The sequence below is a fragment of the Fukomys damarensis genome, unplaced genomic scaffold (genome assembly GCF_012274545.1).
Source record: "Fukomys damarensis isolate Sample0158 unplaced genomic scaffold, DMR_v1.0_HiC HiC_scaffold_31, whole genome shotgun sequence".
Lineage (NCBI taxonomy): Eukaryota > Metazoa > Chordata > Mammalia > Rodentia > Bathyergidae > Fukomys > Fukomys damarensis.
Window position 1 is genome coordinate 4,798,871 of NW_022900943.1, and position 16,154 is coordinate 4,815,024.

General features: G+C 48.9%; 1 protein-coding gene across 1 annotated transcript in view; it reads right to left on the reverse strand.

Annotated features, from left to right (window-relative positions):
- Nucleotides 1-12,720, reverse strand: part of Snapc3 (small nuclear RNA activating complex polypeptide 3) — a 102,915-nt gene extending 90,195 nt beyond the window's left edge. The window contains exons 1-3 of the mRNA XM_019208472.2: nucleotides 12,715-12,720; nucleotides 10,907-11,296; nucleotides 87-198 (exon numbers count right to left, since the gene is read on the reverse strand). Coding sequence (XP_019064017.1) covers nucleotides 87-198; nucleotides 10,907-11,296; nucleotides 12,715-12,720 — 508 coding nt within the window. The remainder of the gene's footprint in view (nucleotides 1-86; nucleotides 199-10,906; nucleotides 11,297-12,714) is intronic.
- Nucleotides 12,721-16,154: the final 3,434 nt, after the last annotated feature.

The window sequence follows — 16,154 nt, forward strand, 5'->3', positions numbered from 1 at the left end:
CAGGCACCCGGTGAGCCGCTCTGGCCCTCGAAGCGCGCACGACCTGAGCCGCTGTCACAGCCGCGGCCGCCACTCTGCCGTCTCACCTGACCGGGATTCAGTCGCTGTGGCAGAAGCCTTGGGTTTCAAGTGATGCAACAGCGAAGGATGTGGAGGAGGCGGGTTAGGATTCCGGTCCGTCTGTTTCGTGCCAGGAAGCTGCTGATAACAAGCATTAATTATGCTTTAAATGCGGGCCTTAAAATAAAAACAAAACCCTGGATTACAGCTCTCTTGCAGTAAGAACTCCAAGCACAGACCAGCGCACTAGAGCTTGTTCACATGTATCTGTTGCTGAAACTTTTAAACTGCACGTGCAGGCAAACATGAAATAGCGTATTGTTGGTCTTTTCTTCAGTGACAATTTTATTCATAGCTGTAGGTTCTCTTTGGTGTGACCTGGGGCCAGCTGCCTTTCTTCCGTTCTTCCCTGTAATCAAGGTAATCACCCTTTCCCATTGCTTGTACATTCACTTCCTTCCTCAAAGTTTTATGGCTCCCTTTTGTGTAGTGTTTTTTAGTTTGTTTGTTTGTTTGTACTGGAGATTCAACTCAAGTCCTTGCACTTGCAAGGCACCCGATGTATCGTTTTAAAAGATCTGTGCTCCTGGCATGCAAGGCTCTGTACAACATGAGAGCAATCTCGTGTTCTAGGCTTCTCTCCCCTCTTCCTTATATGTACCCACTTAATCACGTGTGATTAAATTAGTATTTATAATCCAGACAGAGTCATTTGTAAATGTGGTGTGAAATTTCTAAATCCAAGTTCTGCTTGTTGAAGTTTTTTTATGCCTGGGGCGGGACTAGGGCACTACTGAGATGCTGTTACTCATACTGGTAGGATAGGAATAAAGTGGGACTTTGTGCCATACTGAGGGGTGTGGGTGCACTGGCAGAGCTCTTGTGTGCAGAAGGGACTGAGCTTTGAGATGTATTTGGTGGTGAGTGGTAGTCAGGGTCAGAGCAGCAGATGGCCTGATCTTCATCATCTTTGTTGAATGAATGGAAAACCGCAGAAGAGATGTTGCTGGACAACGCCTTGGTTTTTGCCATATTCACCAACCCTCAGCCCGTTATGTGTTAGGTGCTGCGCCAGTCTTAGGAGATGAGCAAAGTCCAGGCAGCACTTCGTATGTGCGTCCGTTCATGGAGTAGCAAGTCGTGCAAGCATTAGAGGGGCATTTGTGCTGTGCTCGGGCGTGTTAGGTGCTTCAGAAAGATTAGAGTGTGGACTCTAGGTTTTGTAGTCTGGGTAGGGAGGTATGACATGTGAAAATAGCTCAGGGGATGGATGGCTAGAGTTCCTGGAGCATGGACAGAATGTGTGCAGGAAGTCTGATAAGCTCTGCGTGGCCAGGATCGGAAGGTGTTCTTGTCTTTCTTGACCTTAGAGTTGTGTCTCAGTCTGTGTGCCAGCGTTCTCGCGAGCGGCCACGGACGGCCCTCAGCGCTGCTCTACGTGTGACTTGAGAGGATTGAATGAAAAATTGTGTATATTTTACTGTTTTTTTAAAATAGTCAACATTTTTGTTTTTAGCACTCCACAACAATTATGTCAAGTGCTGAACAGAGGTAATATTGACAGTACTGAATGAATACCGTGTAGCTGAACTAAAAATTATTTTCTCACATGAAACAAAAGTTAACTTCACTGCAATTTTTGTTTTTTTTTTTGCGATCCTGGGGATCAGTCCAAGGACCTCACTTAAAGTAGACGAGCACTGTTCTTGGCCTCTAAAAATAACTCAGATAAATAATTTTTAAAACTTTTCTTTTTGCTGGGGAAATAAGTTTTAACTATTTTGAAAATTTTGTTTGTGTTGCTATTATAGTTATACAAATCAGTAATTTTACATATATTTGGTGTATTAACATTTTAAATTCAAAGTTAGTAAATACAGTTACAGGTTAAATGTTAATAGATTTAATATCTTGAATTTAACTTTTATGCTTTATATCCCGTAGTTCTGAACCTATTATTGAATTAGAAAAGTAAGCTATACTTGTTATATGTGTAAAATACATGCATATATATGCATGTATGTCTGTATCTGTAGGATTAAAATTTCAGGGGGAGGTACACTTAGGAGTAAAAATCTAAGACTCCTTAGGGGAGAGGCAATGAAGAAAGTGTTTCTCAGCTTTTTTTCATTGAGTAAGAAAAGAAGTGCTTATGTGATAGATGCTATCATGGCCTGCTTTTTTTGAGAAGGGGCCTTGCCATGTTCCCTAGGCTGGTCTTGAACCATGGACATCAGTGACCCTCTGGCCTCATTGTCTGGACTAGCTCGGACTGCGGGCTGTGCCACTGCCTATAACAGTAACAGTAATGAGATAGTTACTGCCATTGAACATACAGTTTAGCAAAAGACAGTTGCATAAATAATGAGTTCCATCTGGGGCATGGTGCACTTCCTGTAGGAGGGCCACGTGACTTATGGCCCAAAGGGGACTGTGAGCTTTCAGTAAAGGAGGCGGCACTGCAGGTGTGAAGAGGGATGGCCGCCATGGCTAGTGCAGGGCCAGCACAGAGTTTAAGGAAGATCGCGTCAGTCTTGAATTGAAGGAGGGCTGGGAGCGAGCTGGGCAGAACAGGTGGACCAGGGGTGGGCTTGGTGGCAGCTGGGGGTGGGCTGTGAGGGAGCAAGAGAGCCCTGTGGGGAGGAGGCCTGAGGGCTGGTACTGAGAAGGCGGCTAGGCCATGGAGTTTGGGTTTTGTCTGCTAAACAACGGGAATCCAGAAAGCTCTTAACCAGACAAACCCGATCAGAGCATTCATTTCAGGAAGGTAAATCTGCGATGTCGGTGCAGCCACGCTGTCAGGTTGGCAGCAGGTGCGGCGAGGGCTGTTGCAGGGGTTCACGTGGGAGGCGATGAGGAGCAGAGTAGAGGAAAGGCTCTGCCTGGGGTCGGGGCAGAGAGGCTAGATTTGAAGGACTGGCTCCACGGCTTGTCTCCGTTTGTGGGTCAGCAGGGCAGGGAGGGAAGGGGAAGCCCTGTAGCGGTAATTCTGGGTTCCTGTGTGACCGCGGGGATGGGTGATGGTGCTGGCGGTAAGGAGGCGCAGAAGGGTTGACCCTGTCGCCCTGGGTGGGTGCAGAGGGTGGGGAGGAACGTGAGCGAGTGAGCAAGCTAGCGAGCAGAGTAACCCTGGAGCTCCCTAGACTTTTCTTGGGGTTGGGGGGAACTCGGGCCGCTGGTGTGGAGGGAAAAGCTAGGAAGGAAATGCAAGCTAGCGGGCGAAGCAGCACCAATTCGGTCAGTCTCCACTCCAGCTCAGGAGTTAAAAACAGACAGTTGTGCTGGAATGTCCAGATTTGAATGTCTTTTGAAATTGCATCTATTATTTTTTAATTTTTTGCGGTACTGTGGATTGCACCAAGCTATGTTCAAAGCCCCTTTTTAAAATTTTGAGACAGGATTTCATTACGTTGTGAAGTTGCCTCGGCTGGGTTCAAACTTGCCATTCTCCTGCCTCAGCCTCCCGGAGTGCTGGGGTTACAGGCATATGCACCATGCCTGCCTCCCATCTGTTCTTGGATACTGTTTTCTCAGCAAAACTTTTGCTCATGGTTTCCTCCCCTCCTATGGTACCCAGATTTCTCCTTTCTTTCTTTGAAGTTGGGTAGAGTACTGGCAGCTCTCGGGTCTGTATCTGTCTGCCGTATGTTATTCCCCAACTACCCGTGGCTGAGTCTGACCCTGGCTCTGTGAGGCTCCTGGTTTCCACATGTGGACACCCCCTTAACCTGCACTACCAGTTTCCCAGCATCTCGTCCTGACTGCCAGATCTGAGCTTCGTGTACCAGTGGCCCACGCTCCAGGTGCCAGACAGGAAGCCCTCTGTGAGCCCCTGGAGTTCTCTCAGATGCTCTTGGCACCTGGGCGCTTTCTGGGGCAGGAGGGCTTTCTCTGTTTGGTGCTCTGTCAGAACTTCCCACTTTAACCCTGTGCTCCTGCCTGCCTGATGAATAAATCTGGGCTGCTGTGGCCACATGGCCACGTTGGTGAGGTCATCACACCTCTGAAGGGACTGTCCGTAGTGCCATCTTACAGCCTGAGCTGTTACCTAGAGATATGTGCATGCGTGTGTGGGTGTGTAGTAAGTGCTTCTTTGCTGTGACTCCTGGACATATCCCCTTGGCGTTGGCATGCACTCACGGGCGGGCCGTGTAGTTTAAAGCATTCCGGTAAAAGGGTACATTGTCGCATTTATTGGCACTAGTGGTAACTAGTAAAGCAGGATGATTCAGGCTGATGGGATGTGTTGATTATCCTGTTAGGTGCTGGGAGGGGTGGGATGGGGTGTGCTGAGAAATGTTGAGGGCACCTTGCTGGGGTAAAGGGAGTGGGGGCCACTTCCTAGGACTGGGGCCTCGCTGTGCAGAAACGGCTGAGGATGAGGGGATCTCTTGGCACGTTTTCTGGAGAGGGAACTGTGGGGAGAGGCACGCAGTTGAGGGGCACCTGGACTTCGGGTGGCTGGAGGGGTGGTGTGCTTGGCTGTGCAGGGACACTGCACTGGGGCACAGGTAGACGACCAGGAACTTAGAAGAAAAGAGAAGGGATTTTCTGGGGAGCTAGAGGCTGGGAAGTCCCCCGACACCCTGTCTGCAAGCTGGAGAACCCGGGAAGTTGGTAGCGCTGCTCAGTCAAGGCTGGAGCCCTCAGGATCAGGGGAGCTGGTGGGGTGCTCTCAGCTGGAGGTAGAAGGCCAGAACCCGGGGCAGGGGGGCCCTGGTGTGAGTCTCGAAGTCGGAAAACTTCGGAACTCCAGTGACATCCAGTGGCCAGAGAAGGCGGTGTCTGCACCCCAGGTGGGGGAGCAGCCCAGATTCCCTTCTCCCTGCCTTCTGGCTCTGTCCCAGCCCTCAGCTAATTGGGTAGCGCCTATCCAGCTGCCGTGGGTGGATCTAATCTCAGTCCACCAACTCAGAAGCCAGCTTTATCAGGAGTGCCTCTCAGATGTGCCGGAAATGCTGCTCTGCCAGCTCTGAGTATCTCTTTATCCAGCCAAGTCAACCCCTGGAGTGAAGGCCTTTCAGCCTTTCTCATGCTGGGCTGTAGAGATCACAAGTAGGGAGGCAGCTGGGAGACAGGCAGAGGCGGGCAGGTGGCTTTCTGGTTTGCTTGTTGAGAGGCCCAGCCTGTGCCAGGGCAGCTGTCTGAGTGCTGACTCAGGTGCATTGGATGGTGAGAATGGCAGGATAGCGAGGTGTCATCCTGACCCCTCTAGAGAAGCGCGGGGGACGTGGACACGTGTGAACAACTCGGACAACACGGTGACCAGGCCATCCCAGAGTGTGAGTGGCTGGTGTCAGACAGGGAGAAAGAGAGAGGGCAGCTGGGGGCGTCCACCAGCACTTCAGCAAGAGGGTGATGCCAGGCTAGCCGAGTGGACTTCCGGACCGACCCTTACTGGTCAGCCCAGACTCAGAGCGTGTCTGTTCATCCTGGGGGAGTTGGTGTCTTCTTGGGCCAGAGGAAGTTGACATCCATGATCTGTTGAAGGTTCCTTTTGGCTTGGACACCTCTCCTCTAGGAGGTGACATCTGACCTGGGCTTTGGGGTGGCTTTCCAGTGGCAGTGGTCCTCAGGCGGAGGGTGCCGACGAGTGGTGAGGGGTGAGTGGCGGAGGTGTGTTCCTGTAAGATCTGGGTAGCCCTGAACTAGTTTTGCTAAGGAGTCTGTGCGTATCTTTCTTCCTGTTTTCTGACAGTGGAGAGATGGACATCTCCAGCGGTATTTGGGGAATATTCTTTTTGATAAAGGAAGCAAAGATGGTCCTATTCAGTTTTACTTCTCCTTTCTCAACCACATTTCTCAATCACAGCTTAAAACTGATGACTGTGGGCAAGAATGCAGTGGGGAAGAAGACGTGGTCAGGCACAGCGGAGGAATCCCACAGGCTTCCGTCCGCTCGCTGGTTCTCTGAGGCTGTGCGCGGCCTTCCTTTCCTCCTGCCCGGCTTCCTCAGGCCGTGGTGTTCTGCACGTCAGGGAGTCCCGGTCTTGTCCAACGCAGTCTTTCCACCCAGAACTAAAAAGTAACAAACTTCAGGGTCTCACATTATTTTTTCAGGCTAAGTGCAGCGTGTTTGTTTTGAGAGGAGTCAGGTAAGATAAGATGAGGAGAGAGTGAGTCCTGAGGAGAGGAAGGGGCAGGCCTGGCTGCAGATTCCCTCCCAGAAGCCTTGTGCGCACCATCTGTGGGGAACGTAGATCAGGTGCTTGCCACCCCTGGCAGAGAGGGCAGCACCAACTGGAGGGGCAGCCAGCTGGGTTCAAGGCCTGGCTTCCGAAGGAGGATGTCACACTGCTTCCTAGAGCACTGGGCACATGGAAGTACTCCTAAAATGCTAGTTCTTGTGTCCCTTAGGCTTTAGTATTGTCACCACTGCTTTATTCACAGAGTCAATGGAGAGTCTGTAGCTAATGTTTTGGCGCAAATAGAGTTTTATTTTAACTTTTTGCAGACTGAGAGGAAACTTATTTTTCCTTTCTGTTTTTTTGAGACAGGATCTAAGTATATAGCACAGGCTGGCCTTGAACTCACAGCAGTCCTCCTGTCTCATCCTCCCAAGTGCTGGGATTACAGGCATGTGTGACCACACCTGGCCAAGAAGGAACTTCTGTAGGGGTTTACAACTCAGAAACAGAAAGGAAGTGACAGCCCAAGGTCACTGAGCTGGCCTAAGCTCGGAGTCAGGGTGAGAGGCCACGTGCAGAGTCCTTTCCACTAACGAGGGGCTGAAAACTCCTGGAAGGCCAGTATGCACCCCTGCCTTTGTCAGTGTGTTGAAGCACAGTCCTGCCCGCTCATTCAGGTGCTGCTGTGGCTGCTTCTGCACCACCTGGGACAGTTGAACAGTGGGGACATAGCCTGTCCTCTGTCATTCGCTAACCCTTGAGAAGGTGATTTCTAGAGGTATATATAAGTTTGCTTATTATGGGTTGTAAGCCTTATTCAGTTTGCTTATTTCCTTAATAGAGTACTTGTATAGGTATCAAAATCCAGGAAAAATAGAAGTCTGTTTGACACATCCCATTGAGTGTTTTGGGTTTGTTCCCTTGCTTCTCCTTCAGAGATTTGGATCATACTTATTCTGTGTTAGTTTCTTTGTCTGCAAAGTGGAGACAATAGAACCGACTTCGTGGGGTCACTGTGAAGATTGAAGGACTGGAAGCGACTTGGCATATGGGGCTAAATTCTGGCTGTTAGCGCAGTTTTTAAGCCTCTCGGTACTGCTTCTCCAGCCCTGTAAAGAAGGTAGCCCTGTCCCTGGCACTGCATAGCAGTCCTCCTACCCTGGGTGAGTCCTGTGGGACAGATGCAGTTTCCTCCCAGGCGAGCACCCAGGCAACCGACCGTGTCAGTGCTGAATCTACAGCCCCAGCACCTGTCCTTTCCTGCCTGGAGAGAGGAAACCATGTAACACGAGAGACCCGAAGGGCCATCTGTTCCAGCCCCTTCTACAGCTGGTGCTTTAATATTTACCAGCAAGAGAAGTGGCGGTGAAAATAGTCTGGAAATGACATTTTGTCTATAACACATATGTTACAGCCACTGGTTTCTCTAAACATTTTTGTGTGTGTTCCTCGCTCTTCACTGGTGTCGGTGTTTTTACAGGATTTCCATGACTTGTCGGGGCATATTTGTTTGGTTTCTGGATTAGTGCATTTTGTGCTGCTCTTACCGAATATCCGAGACTGGGTAACTTATGCATAACCGATTTAATCCTTCTAGGAGATGGCAGGGACACTTAAGATCAAGGCGCTGCATCTGGGGAGGATCTTCTTGCCGTGCATTATGAGGCATTGCATGGTGAGAGCGTGTACACGAGGGCTGAAAGAGCTGAGCCCGCTGTTGTCAGGAACCGCTTCTGTGATGACCAACTCACTCCTGGGGTGATGTCATCCCTCTTCGGTTATGTCATTACCACTTCAGAAACCACCTCTCCACACTGTCGCACTGGGGATTAGGTTGCCAATGCATCCACTCTGGGGGCACATTTTAAACTGAGAAGGCGAGGGAGGCGACTGTGTGCAGGTCCTCCCGGCTCTGGGGAGGACACTGGGATCTTGCTCTGTGGCAGAGCCCTGTGCTGAGCTGGGCTGCTCTTTCTGAAGTGTGAGCCATTCCTGCCTTGTCCTCAGCTTCTCATTGTTTTGGGGGTAATGAGCAGCCTTGGTTGGCACACATACAGGACCCTGCTCAGGGTCTAGCTCAGTGGCTGTCACACTTCAGCGTGCGCAGCATTCACTGGCTGGGAGCGAGTGGCTGGTTAAGGTGCGCATCCCCGACTCCTGCACCCTTCGGCTCTTACTTGGCAGGTGTGGGGTGAGTTCCTCATGTGGACCTTCACATCGGCCATTCTGAAGTGCTTGTGGTTTCCCTTCTTAGCCCGTCTCTGTTACTCCCGACTCCTCTCCCTGTGGTTTTCTCACTGGGGCAGTCCTTTTCATCATCAAGACCTGCAGACACCAGTCCTCTGCCCTTCCCAGATTTTGCTTCATTTCATCCCTTCCAGGTGCTCAGAAACTGTTTAGTGTCTCTGGCTGCCCCTCCTTGGCATTCGTGCTGTGGCATCTTCCTGGGATAGGCTGTAGCCCTGTCCAGCAAGAAAGGGTGGTCCTTCTTCCCCTTAGAGACAGCGCAGTGAAGGAACTCCGTATAGTACTTTATAACACTGCGATTTTTCACATTCTCTAGAGAGAATTTACTTTCATAGTCCACCAGAGTTATCTCAGTATATTTACAAAACTCCAGCTTTATTGAAGTGTGGTTTAAAGACCATGAAGTCTGGCATCCCCCTACTCCCTGTTTGTTTTTCTAGTTCTAGGGATGACTCTGAGCCCAACGCCTGCTAGGCAAGTGCTGCACCACTGAGCTGCACCCTGGCCTGAGTTCATGCTGTTTAATTATTTAACAATTTTGTTTTATTTTTAAAAAAGAATGTATTGGTACATTTAAGGTATACAGTATATAATGCCATTCACAGTTGGAAATCTGAACCTTTACATGATCCATCTTGATTCTTATTTTTTTCCCATCTCCCTGCCCTCCCTGCAACCTGTTTAATGATTTTCAGTTTGCAGAGTTGTGTAGCCATCACCACCATCCAACAGGAACATTTTCATGACCCTAGAATAATCCCTGTGCTCTTTTCCTTCTCACCTTAGTTCAGGTATCTCTAGGAGAAAATAAAATCTCCTAGTGATAAGAAATAACAATCTATATCTGTTATATAATAAGAAATAAAAAATTGCACCTGTTCTGTGATGACGAGAATAAAGTGTAAGTGTTAGGGACCAGCAAGCAAGACTGGAGAACAGTGCGCATTTGGGTCAGTGGTTGGCTGGAGGGCTTTGTGAAGTACTCCTGCCCATAAGAATAATCTGTTTCCGGATGTGCACACCAGTAATCCCAGCACTGGGAGGCTGAGGCAGGAAGATTGTGAGTTCAAGGCCAGTGGAGCTACATAGCAAGAGCGTCTAAGCAGGGTGTGGTTCATATGGATTATGCTTTTTCTCCTCTTGACTCTTTTTAGTTCATTCCTCAAGGCAGCTCCTGCATCTAGCACGTTTAGGTTCCTGCTGGAAGGGTGTACACACAGTTGGAATTCTCCGCCATTGCTGGATACAGGGACTCACTGTGTCCACTCTCAAGTAGGACAGTGAATCAGCTGTCAGCCTTGGCACCACCTGGACACCTGAATTCCAGATTTGTTGTGTCTTTTCCAAGCCGGGAATGTGGGAGAAAAGGAGGAGGTGGACTGAAAGTGAGCACACGCGGGCGGAGGGCTGTCTCTTGCCGACCTGTGGCTAACTCTGAGTTCCTTGGCCGTTGGTGAGCTTCCGTGTCCTTGCGTAAGATGGTACCTCACTGCTGTGTACAGCTCTGACACTTCACTCTGTCTCGTACGCTTAAGGTGCAGCCATTCATTAGGTTAGCAATTTGGGATAGATTTTGCTTTTCCCCCACTTTCTTTTCTGGAGATTGAACCCAGCCAGGGCCTTGAGTATGCCAGGTAAGTGTTCTACCACTGAGCTATATATATCTCCAGTTCACTTTTTAAAGATATTTGAAATTTTTTGGCACAAAATCTTGCTTGGTTGCCCAGGCTGGCCTCAGCTTGTGATCCTCCTGCCTCAGCCTCCCAAGGCTATAGCTGGACTCTAGTTGTATACGTATCCCTATCCAGGGAGAGTTTTGTTTTTTATAAGTGCATTTGTACGAGAGGGATTTTATAGAGCAGGAAGGAACCAGTACAGTTGTTTCCAACACTGCAGCTAGTTCTATGAAATATTCATTTGCTGACAGTGATTTTAAGATCTACTTTGGGGGGAGGAAAGGCTTTGTTTTGTTTTTATTTTTGAATATGAACATTGGTGAGTGACCTTTCTGAGGCCTGACCTAAGCCAGGAACCAAGAGCAGGGCGTTTGGGTCCACCTTCGGACAATTTGCATGTTTAGTAGTAAGAGCATATGTGATGTTTGTTTCTCACAACTTTGCAAGATAGAAACCATTTAGAGCTTTTGGAATTCTTTTTTGTCTAAGATAAAGCAAAGCTAGTTTGATTTTATAAGTCATACTTAGATATGAATTTATTAAGGTCTGACATGCTCCATGTCTAATGATATAGCCAAGTAGGTTTGAAATGTAAAAAGTGAAGTTACTAGCTTAGAGAGTCAGCTTTTTTCTTCTGTAGGTTTCCCTGTTTGGTTTCCTTTGGTGTATGGAGGAGATGGTTACATTTTAACCTAGTTCAGAGTGCTCTGTTTGAAGTATACAAGCTCAGGGAAAGTGATAATTTGAGGCCTCTCTGTTTGCAGAAGCCTCGCTGGGATTTAGATGTAGATGTACCTGCCAAGCCTCCTGCAGCGTTGGTGGGCTTTTGGGGAGGAAGGTTTCAAGGGTCCGGTGCTGCGCGGACCTGGCTGTGGAAGGCGGGGTCCCGGGGGTGGGGCCTGCAGGGCCCCGCCCTTCCCGCGCCTCCGTCCTGTCTCCCAGTTCTGCCCTCTCCGCTACCAGGCTGCCCTGCCGTAGCGTCAGAGGATGGCCCGAAACTTCTACAGCCTGCTCCAAAATGAGCCTCTCCTCCTGTAAGAGTGGGTCCTGAATGTGACCGAGACAGGCGTCGCACGGTGATGGGTTACACTGGGGCGCTGCGAGGCTGATGTGTAACGAACTCTTGTCGGTTAGGGACAGTTCCCTTTCAGCTGTGACAACTGGAGATGTCGACCTTCTGTAACACTTCAGGAGCGAACAGGGCTTCGAAGGTCGATTCAAAACAAAAATATGAGAAAATGAAAAAAATGGAAATAAAATGTTTGTAAATGGGGAGGGGAGGAGGGGTGAAGGGAGGGCAGGGACAAGGGGAGAAAATGAGAACCGAGACTGGTCACGTAAAGGTACAGGATCCCAGTGGTGAGTGTAACTGTACTGTACACCTAGAATGTACCCATAGACTCGAGGAGGGAAAACAGCATTGTTTAGAACAAAAGAATTCCCTCTTCTTGACTCTCCCGTTCCGTTCCTTTCAGCTTGGTCTTCCTTTGCCGCCACTTGTTGGCCTTTGGCTGGTCCTGTGGAGACTGCTTTTGGAACACCGCTCATTTCCAGCCTCCTTTTTCCCTCACCACAGACGCCTCTGCAGCTGCCCACCAAGGTCTTCTGCCCACACTCTCGGGAGAGCGTCCCACTGGTGTTCCATTTTTCCTTCCTTTTTTCTTTTTTTAGTGAGACAGCGTCATGCCCTGTAGTCCGGGTTGGCTTTGAACTCTCTAGATTGCCCGGACTGGCCTGGAACTAGTGATCCTCCCGCTTCACCACCTCAGTGCTGGGATTACAGGCGTGTGCCACGGTGCCCCGCCTCCCCGCTTCCTTGTGCCCTCTGCAATTCAGGGTCCACTGTGCAGGCCATCTGCTCTTTTTCAGACATTAATTACTGTTATTCCCTTGTTTTCATCTCCTCAGTAGTTATCCGCAGCATTTAGAAGAAAACCCATGCTCTGTCTGCCTGTGACCGGAATAGCCTGGCTCTTACCTTCGCTCTAGCTCGTTTCTGCCCCTTTCCTCCCCTTTCCTTCCACTGTAACCTCTTGGCCCCCATTCAGTTTCCCCTTTTAGCCTGGGTATTCCTGGCCTGGCTGACGCCACTCCACTCCACTCCTCAACTTCTCCTTGCTGTGAAGGTCAGGTTCACTGGGAAGCCCTTCTTGGTTTCCTTCTTCAAGGCGATCTTTACTTTCCTCTGCTGTGTCTTGTTTCCTCTCAGCTGCTGATCACTCTGTAGGACCTGCCCTGTTCTTGTCTTCTGTGTCCCTTTCTGTGGAGTTGCAGCTGTTGGGGAGCTGTCAGTCTAGGTGGTTTAAAGGAAGGAGAGATTAAGAAGGAAACTAGGTGCTTACAACAAAAAGTATGCAGAAAGACAGAAGGAGTGGTTGGTTCTAGGCTGGTGATCAAGCTGGAGTCTAGGAGGGAGTAAATTGTGGGAATTTAAAAAAAGTTATCAAAGTTTGGGACACTTTGAGTAGCACAATAATTAAGAACTGTGGTGTACATGGTGTCAAAAACACAGTGAATGTTTAATTAAAACTTTTATTACAGTAAAAGACACATTGCTGTTATCCCCCCCAAATACTCCCTCTTGGCTTCAGACATACTGATACCGTCATTTTTGCTACCCTGGGAAGGAGTTCTGGAAATTCTTTTTTGTGACTATCTTTAATTGTGCTGTCATGGCTGCCTTGATGTCCTGAATTGATTCTAAATATTTACCTTTTGTGGCTGTTTTGACTTTGAAGAGGAGCCAGAAGTCATGGTGCTGATCTAGTGGATAGGATGTGCGAGGATCCTAAGGTTGTTGTACTCATTCCCTGCTGAACCGGCACAGACCAGCCCCTCACTCCCTCAGGCTTATTTGCTGGAATGCTTCTTCCCTGGGCAGAACACCTCCTTTCCCCCACCCTCAGATCCATTCCCCAGATTCAGTTCCTCCACTGGATCTCGGAAACCCTCTGACTTCTCCCTGACAAAACTGACCTTGACACCCTTCTCCTGATCCTCTGTCTAGCCACTCTGGCGGCCTGACTCCCTTGTGTGTTGCCACCTTCGCTTCTTGCTCACATGCATACCCCTGGTCCTCATATTTGCTGCCAGCTTAGCTTCAGCCCCCAGGATCAAGGTGCCAGGCCCAGAAAACAGGCAAAAGGTGGTACTGTCCGTGGTTAGGAGTCTTTTCCAGGCAGGCCAGATGTCCTGGTTTCTCCCCATGTTACATCCCCTAGTCCCAATCTTTCTACTATTACTGATTGGTCCCTATACCATAAAGTTTTTGAAAGATTTTATCCAGGAACAGATCCAATCTGTGACATTCAGACGACTCAGCCTGACTGCCCACTATATTGCTGTCCCATGAGGGCCTGCAGCTGACCCCTGAGAAGGACCAGAGGTCATCACGCTCCTGACACCTCTGCTGCCTCACTCCAGGACTAAACCACTCCAACCCCACACACACTCCTCTCTTCTCTCCCAGCAGGACGCCGGCGCTGTCCCCTGTCATGCTGGAAGAAGTCGTGAGAAACCATACCCCCTACCCTTTTCTTCTTCTTCTTTATAACACAACAGGCAGGGAGGGATGACAGATCCCGGAGTTGGATCCCTGCTAAGCAGACTCCTGTGGCATCTGCAGGAGCACAGACGACCAGAAGCCAGAAGCTTTCCTATGGCTCTCACCATCCCCCAGTTTATCAGCAAGCCCCAGGGCCACCAAATGTAAGGTCAGGCTGAGGCAGTTTGAGACCACCGGGGCAGGCAAAGTCTCAGCAACATGGGATGAGTTTATTGCCATCTGGGTGCAGATGGGAAGGGCGAGAAGGCTTTGGCACTGAGAGGAGGGTGCTGGTGGTTATACTGGGCACTTTAGGTGAGGGAGGGAGCACTGGTCAAGAGGGTGGGACATGTTAGAGTCCCACGGGTGATGGGCCTAGCGGCTGTGCTCCTGTGGACGCGGGTAGTGGCCTGCCTGGGCCGGGCTCAGACTTGGGGCACCTTCCCATTGGGTGGCATTCAGCCGCAGCATTCACAGCATTTTTATCACACCTTGTAAACACTCGTGAAAGAGGACTTCCCAAATGGCTTCACAAGTGGAGGAATGATGGGGCAAATGTGATCGAAGTGAGCGGAGGGTTTTGAGTGAGATTAATGGCAGTGTTTCTTTTACATTGTGTGTGATGCATTTTAAAAGTGTAAGTATTCACCGTATATTTTGATCACACCCTGTAATGTAGAACACTGAAAGTAGTAAGAATGAGAAATAACTAGATAAATGAGGGAGACTTTTGCTTTTGGTAGAATGCCAAAGGCATGTGGTAGAAGGAGGAGGTGCTGGAGCTGGAGCCTCAGTTTGTAGCTAACGTATACACACCCCATCCCAGTTCCATAGTTTTGATGTGCTTTGTCAGGACAAGTCCTATAAATCTTTTCCATCCAGAAAACTTTAGAACTGTGTGTCAGGTTCCCCCAAAAAATAATGTTCTGATCGGCTGGATTCTCTCTCTATGAAAACCTTCCTGTGACTTGATGGATGAGAGGGAGCTCAGGCTGTGGAGTAAACCATGGGATAGTTGCTCCCAGCTTAGAGAACAGAGTCCAAATTAGGGTGTGACCCTTACCGTCAGCATGCAGCCTGTGTGCCAGGCTTCCCCTGTGAAGCCCTTTTGAGAAACTTATGAAAAATGTTTTCTAAAAATAGATTTTTATCATAAAGAAAATACATTTTTACCACCACAGGCTGAGCACATGTTATCTGTACACGGCTGTGAGGCTAGCATGTGTTGTTTATATCAGAGCCTGCTCCATAGAGGAGGCCTGGCTGCTCTCCCGGTCCTCAGGGGGCTGAAGCTCAGCAGCTGTCTGCGCTCCCTCTGTGGGGAGCGTCCTTCCCGGCTGGGCCTCCGGATCTTCGTGGCCTGGCCTCCTCCGTGTCTGTGCCTTCACCACCCTGTCTTCCTTCCGGCTTCTGCTGTGGGAGAGCTCCCCTCTAGTGCTCAGTGAGCATTTGGGACTCTGCTTGACTCCTCGGGCTTCTCTGAGCCCCCGGGGGCCTGGCTGGGGGGCTTTGGCCCCTGAGTGGTCAGTGTCCATTGGGAGAGTGGTCAGGGTTAGCACTAGCGAGCAGTGGTGCTCACAGTAAGGGATTTAAAAGGTTCCCTTTGCAGCCACAAAGCAGTAGCTGAGCATTATGCACAAGGGAGCAAAACAATCTGCTCCCTTTATGTTAAATAAATTTATTTATGTTAAATAAATTCAACAGTGAGCTATTATAAGAAACATGTTTTACGTACCCACTCTGTATTACACATACCTTGTGTCCATTTTATGTTTGTTTTGGGGGTTAGGTCCCAAGCCATGTACTCCGTTAGAGTGACAACTTAAAGCATCTGCTTGCTCATCAAAAACATTAGATTTTTTTAAAAGAAAAGACTCAATCAAAAGATGGGCAAAGAAATGAATAGACACATCTCAGAAGTACAAATGTCCAATAAATATTCAACATCTCTGGCTGCTGGAGATATGCAAGTTAAAGCAACACTGAGATTCCATCTTACTCTAGAAAGAATGGCTGGCATCAAGAAATCATATAATAGCAAATGCTGGCAAGCCTTCGAGGAAAAAGGATCTTTCTACATTGTTGGTGTGAATATAATCTAGTGCGACCTCTGTGGAAATCGGTATGGAGAGTCCTCAAGAAATTGAAACTAGAAATTCCATTTTACCTTTCTAGGTATCTCCCCGAAAGAGCTAAGGACATCATAGTACAGGGATACCTTTGTTCCCATGTGTATAGCAGCACAATTCATAATGGCCAGATCTCGGAAGTGGCCTGTATGTCCATCAGCAGATGAGTGGATAAAGAAAATGTGGTGTTTACAGACAGTGGAGTACTTATTGCTGTGCCTTAAGGATAAAGGAGACAATGGTGGGGAATAGATGTGCCTTGAGACCGTAATTTAAGTGAATTAAATCAGATACACAAGCATAGATATCTTTTATACAAGAAACCCAAAATATATATAATGAATGACAGATAGTAGGGAATAGGGAGATG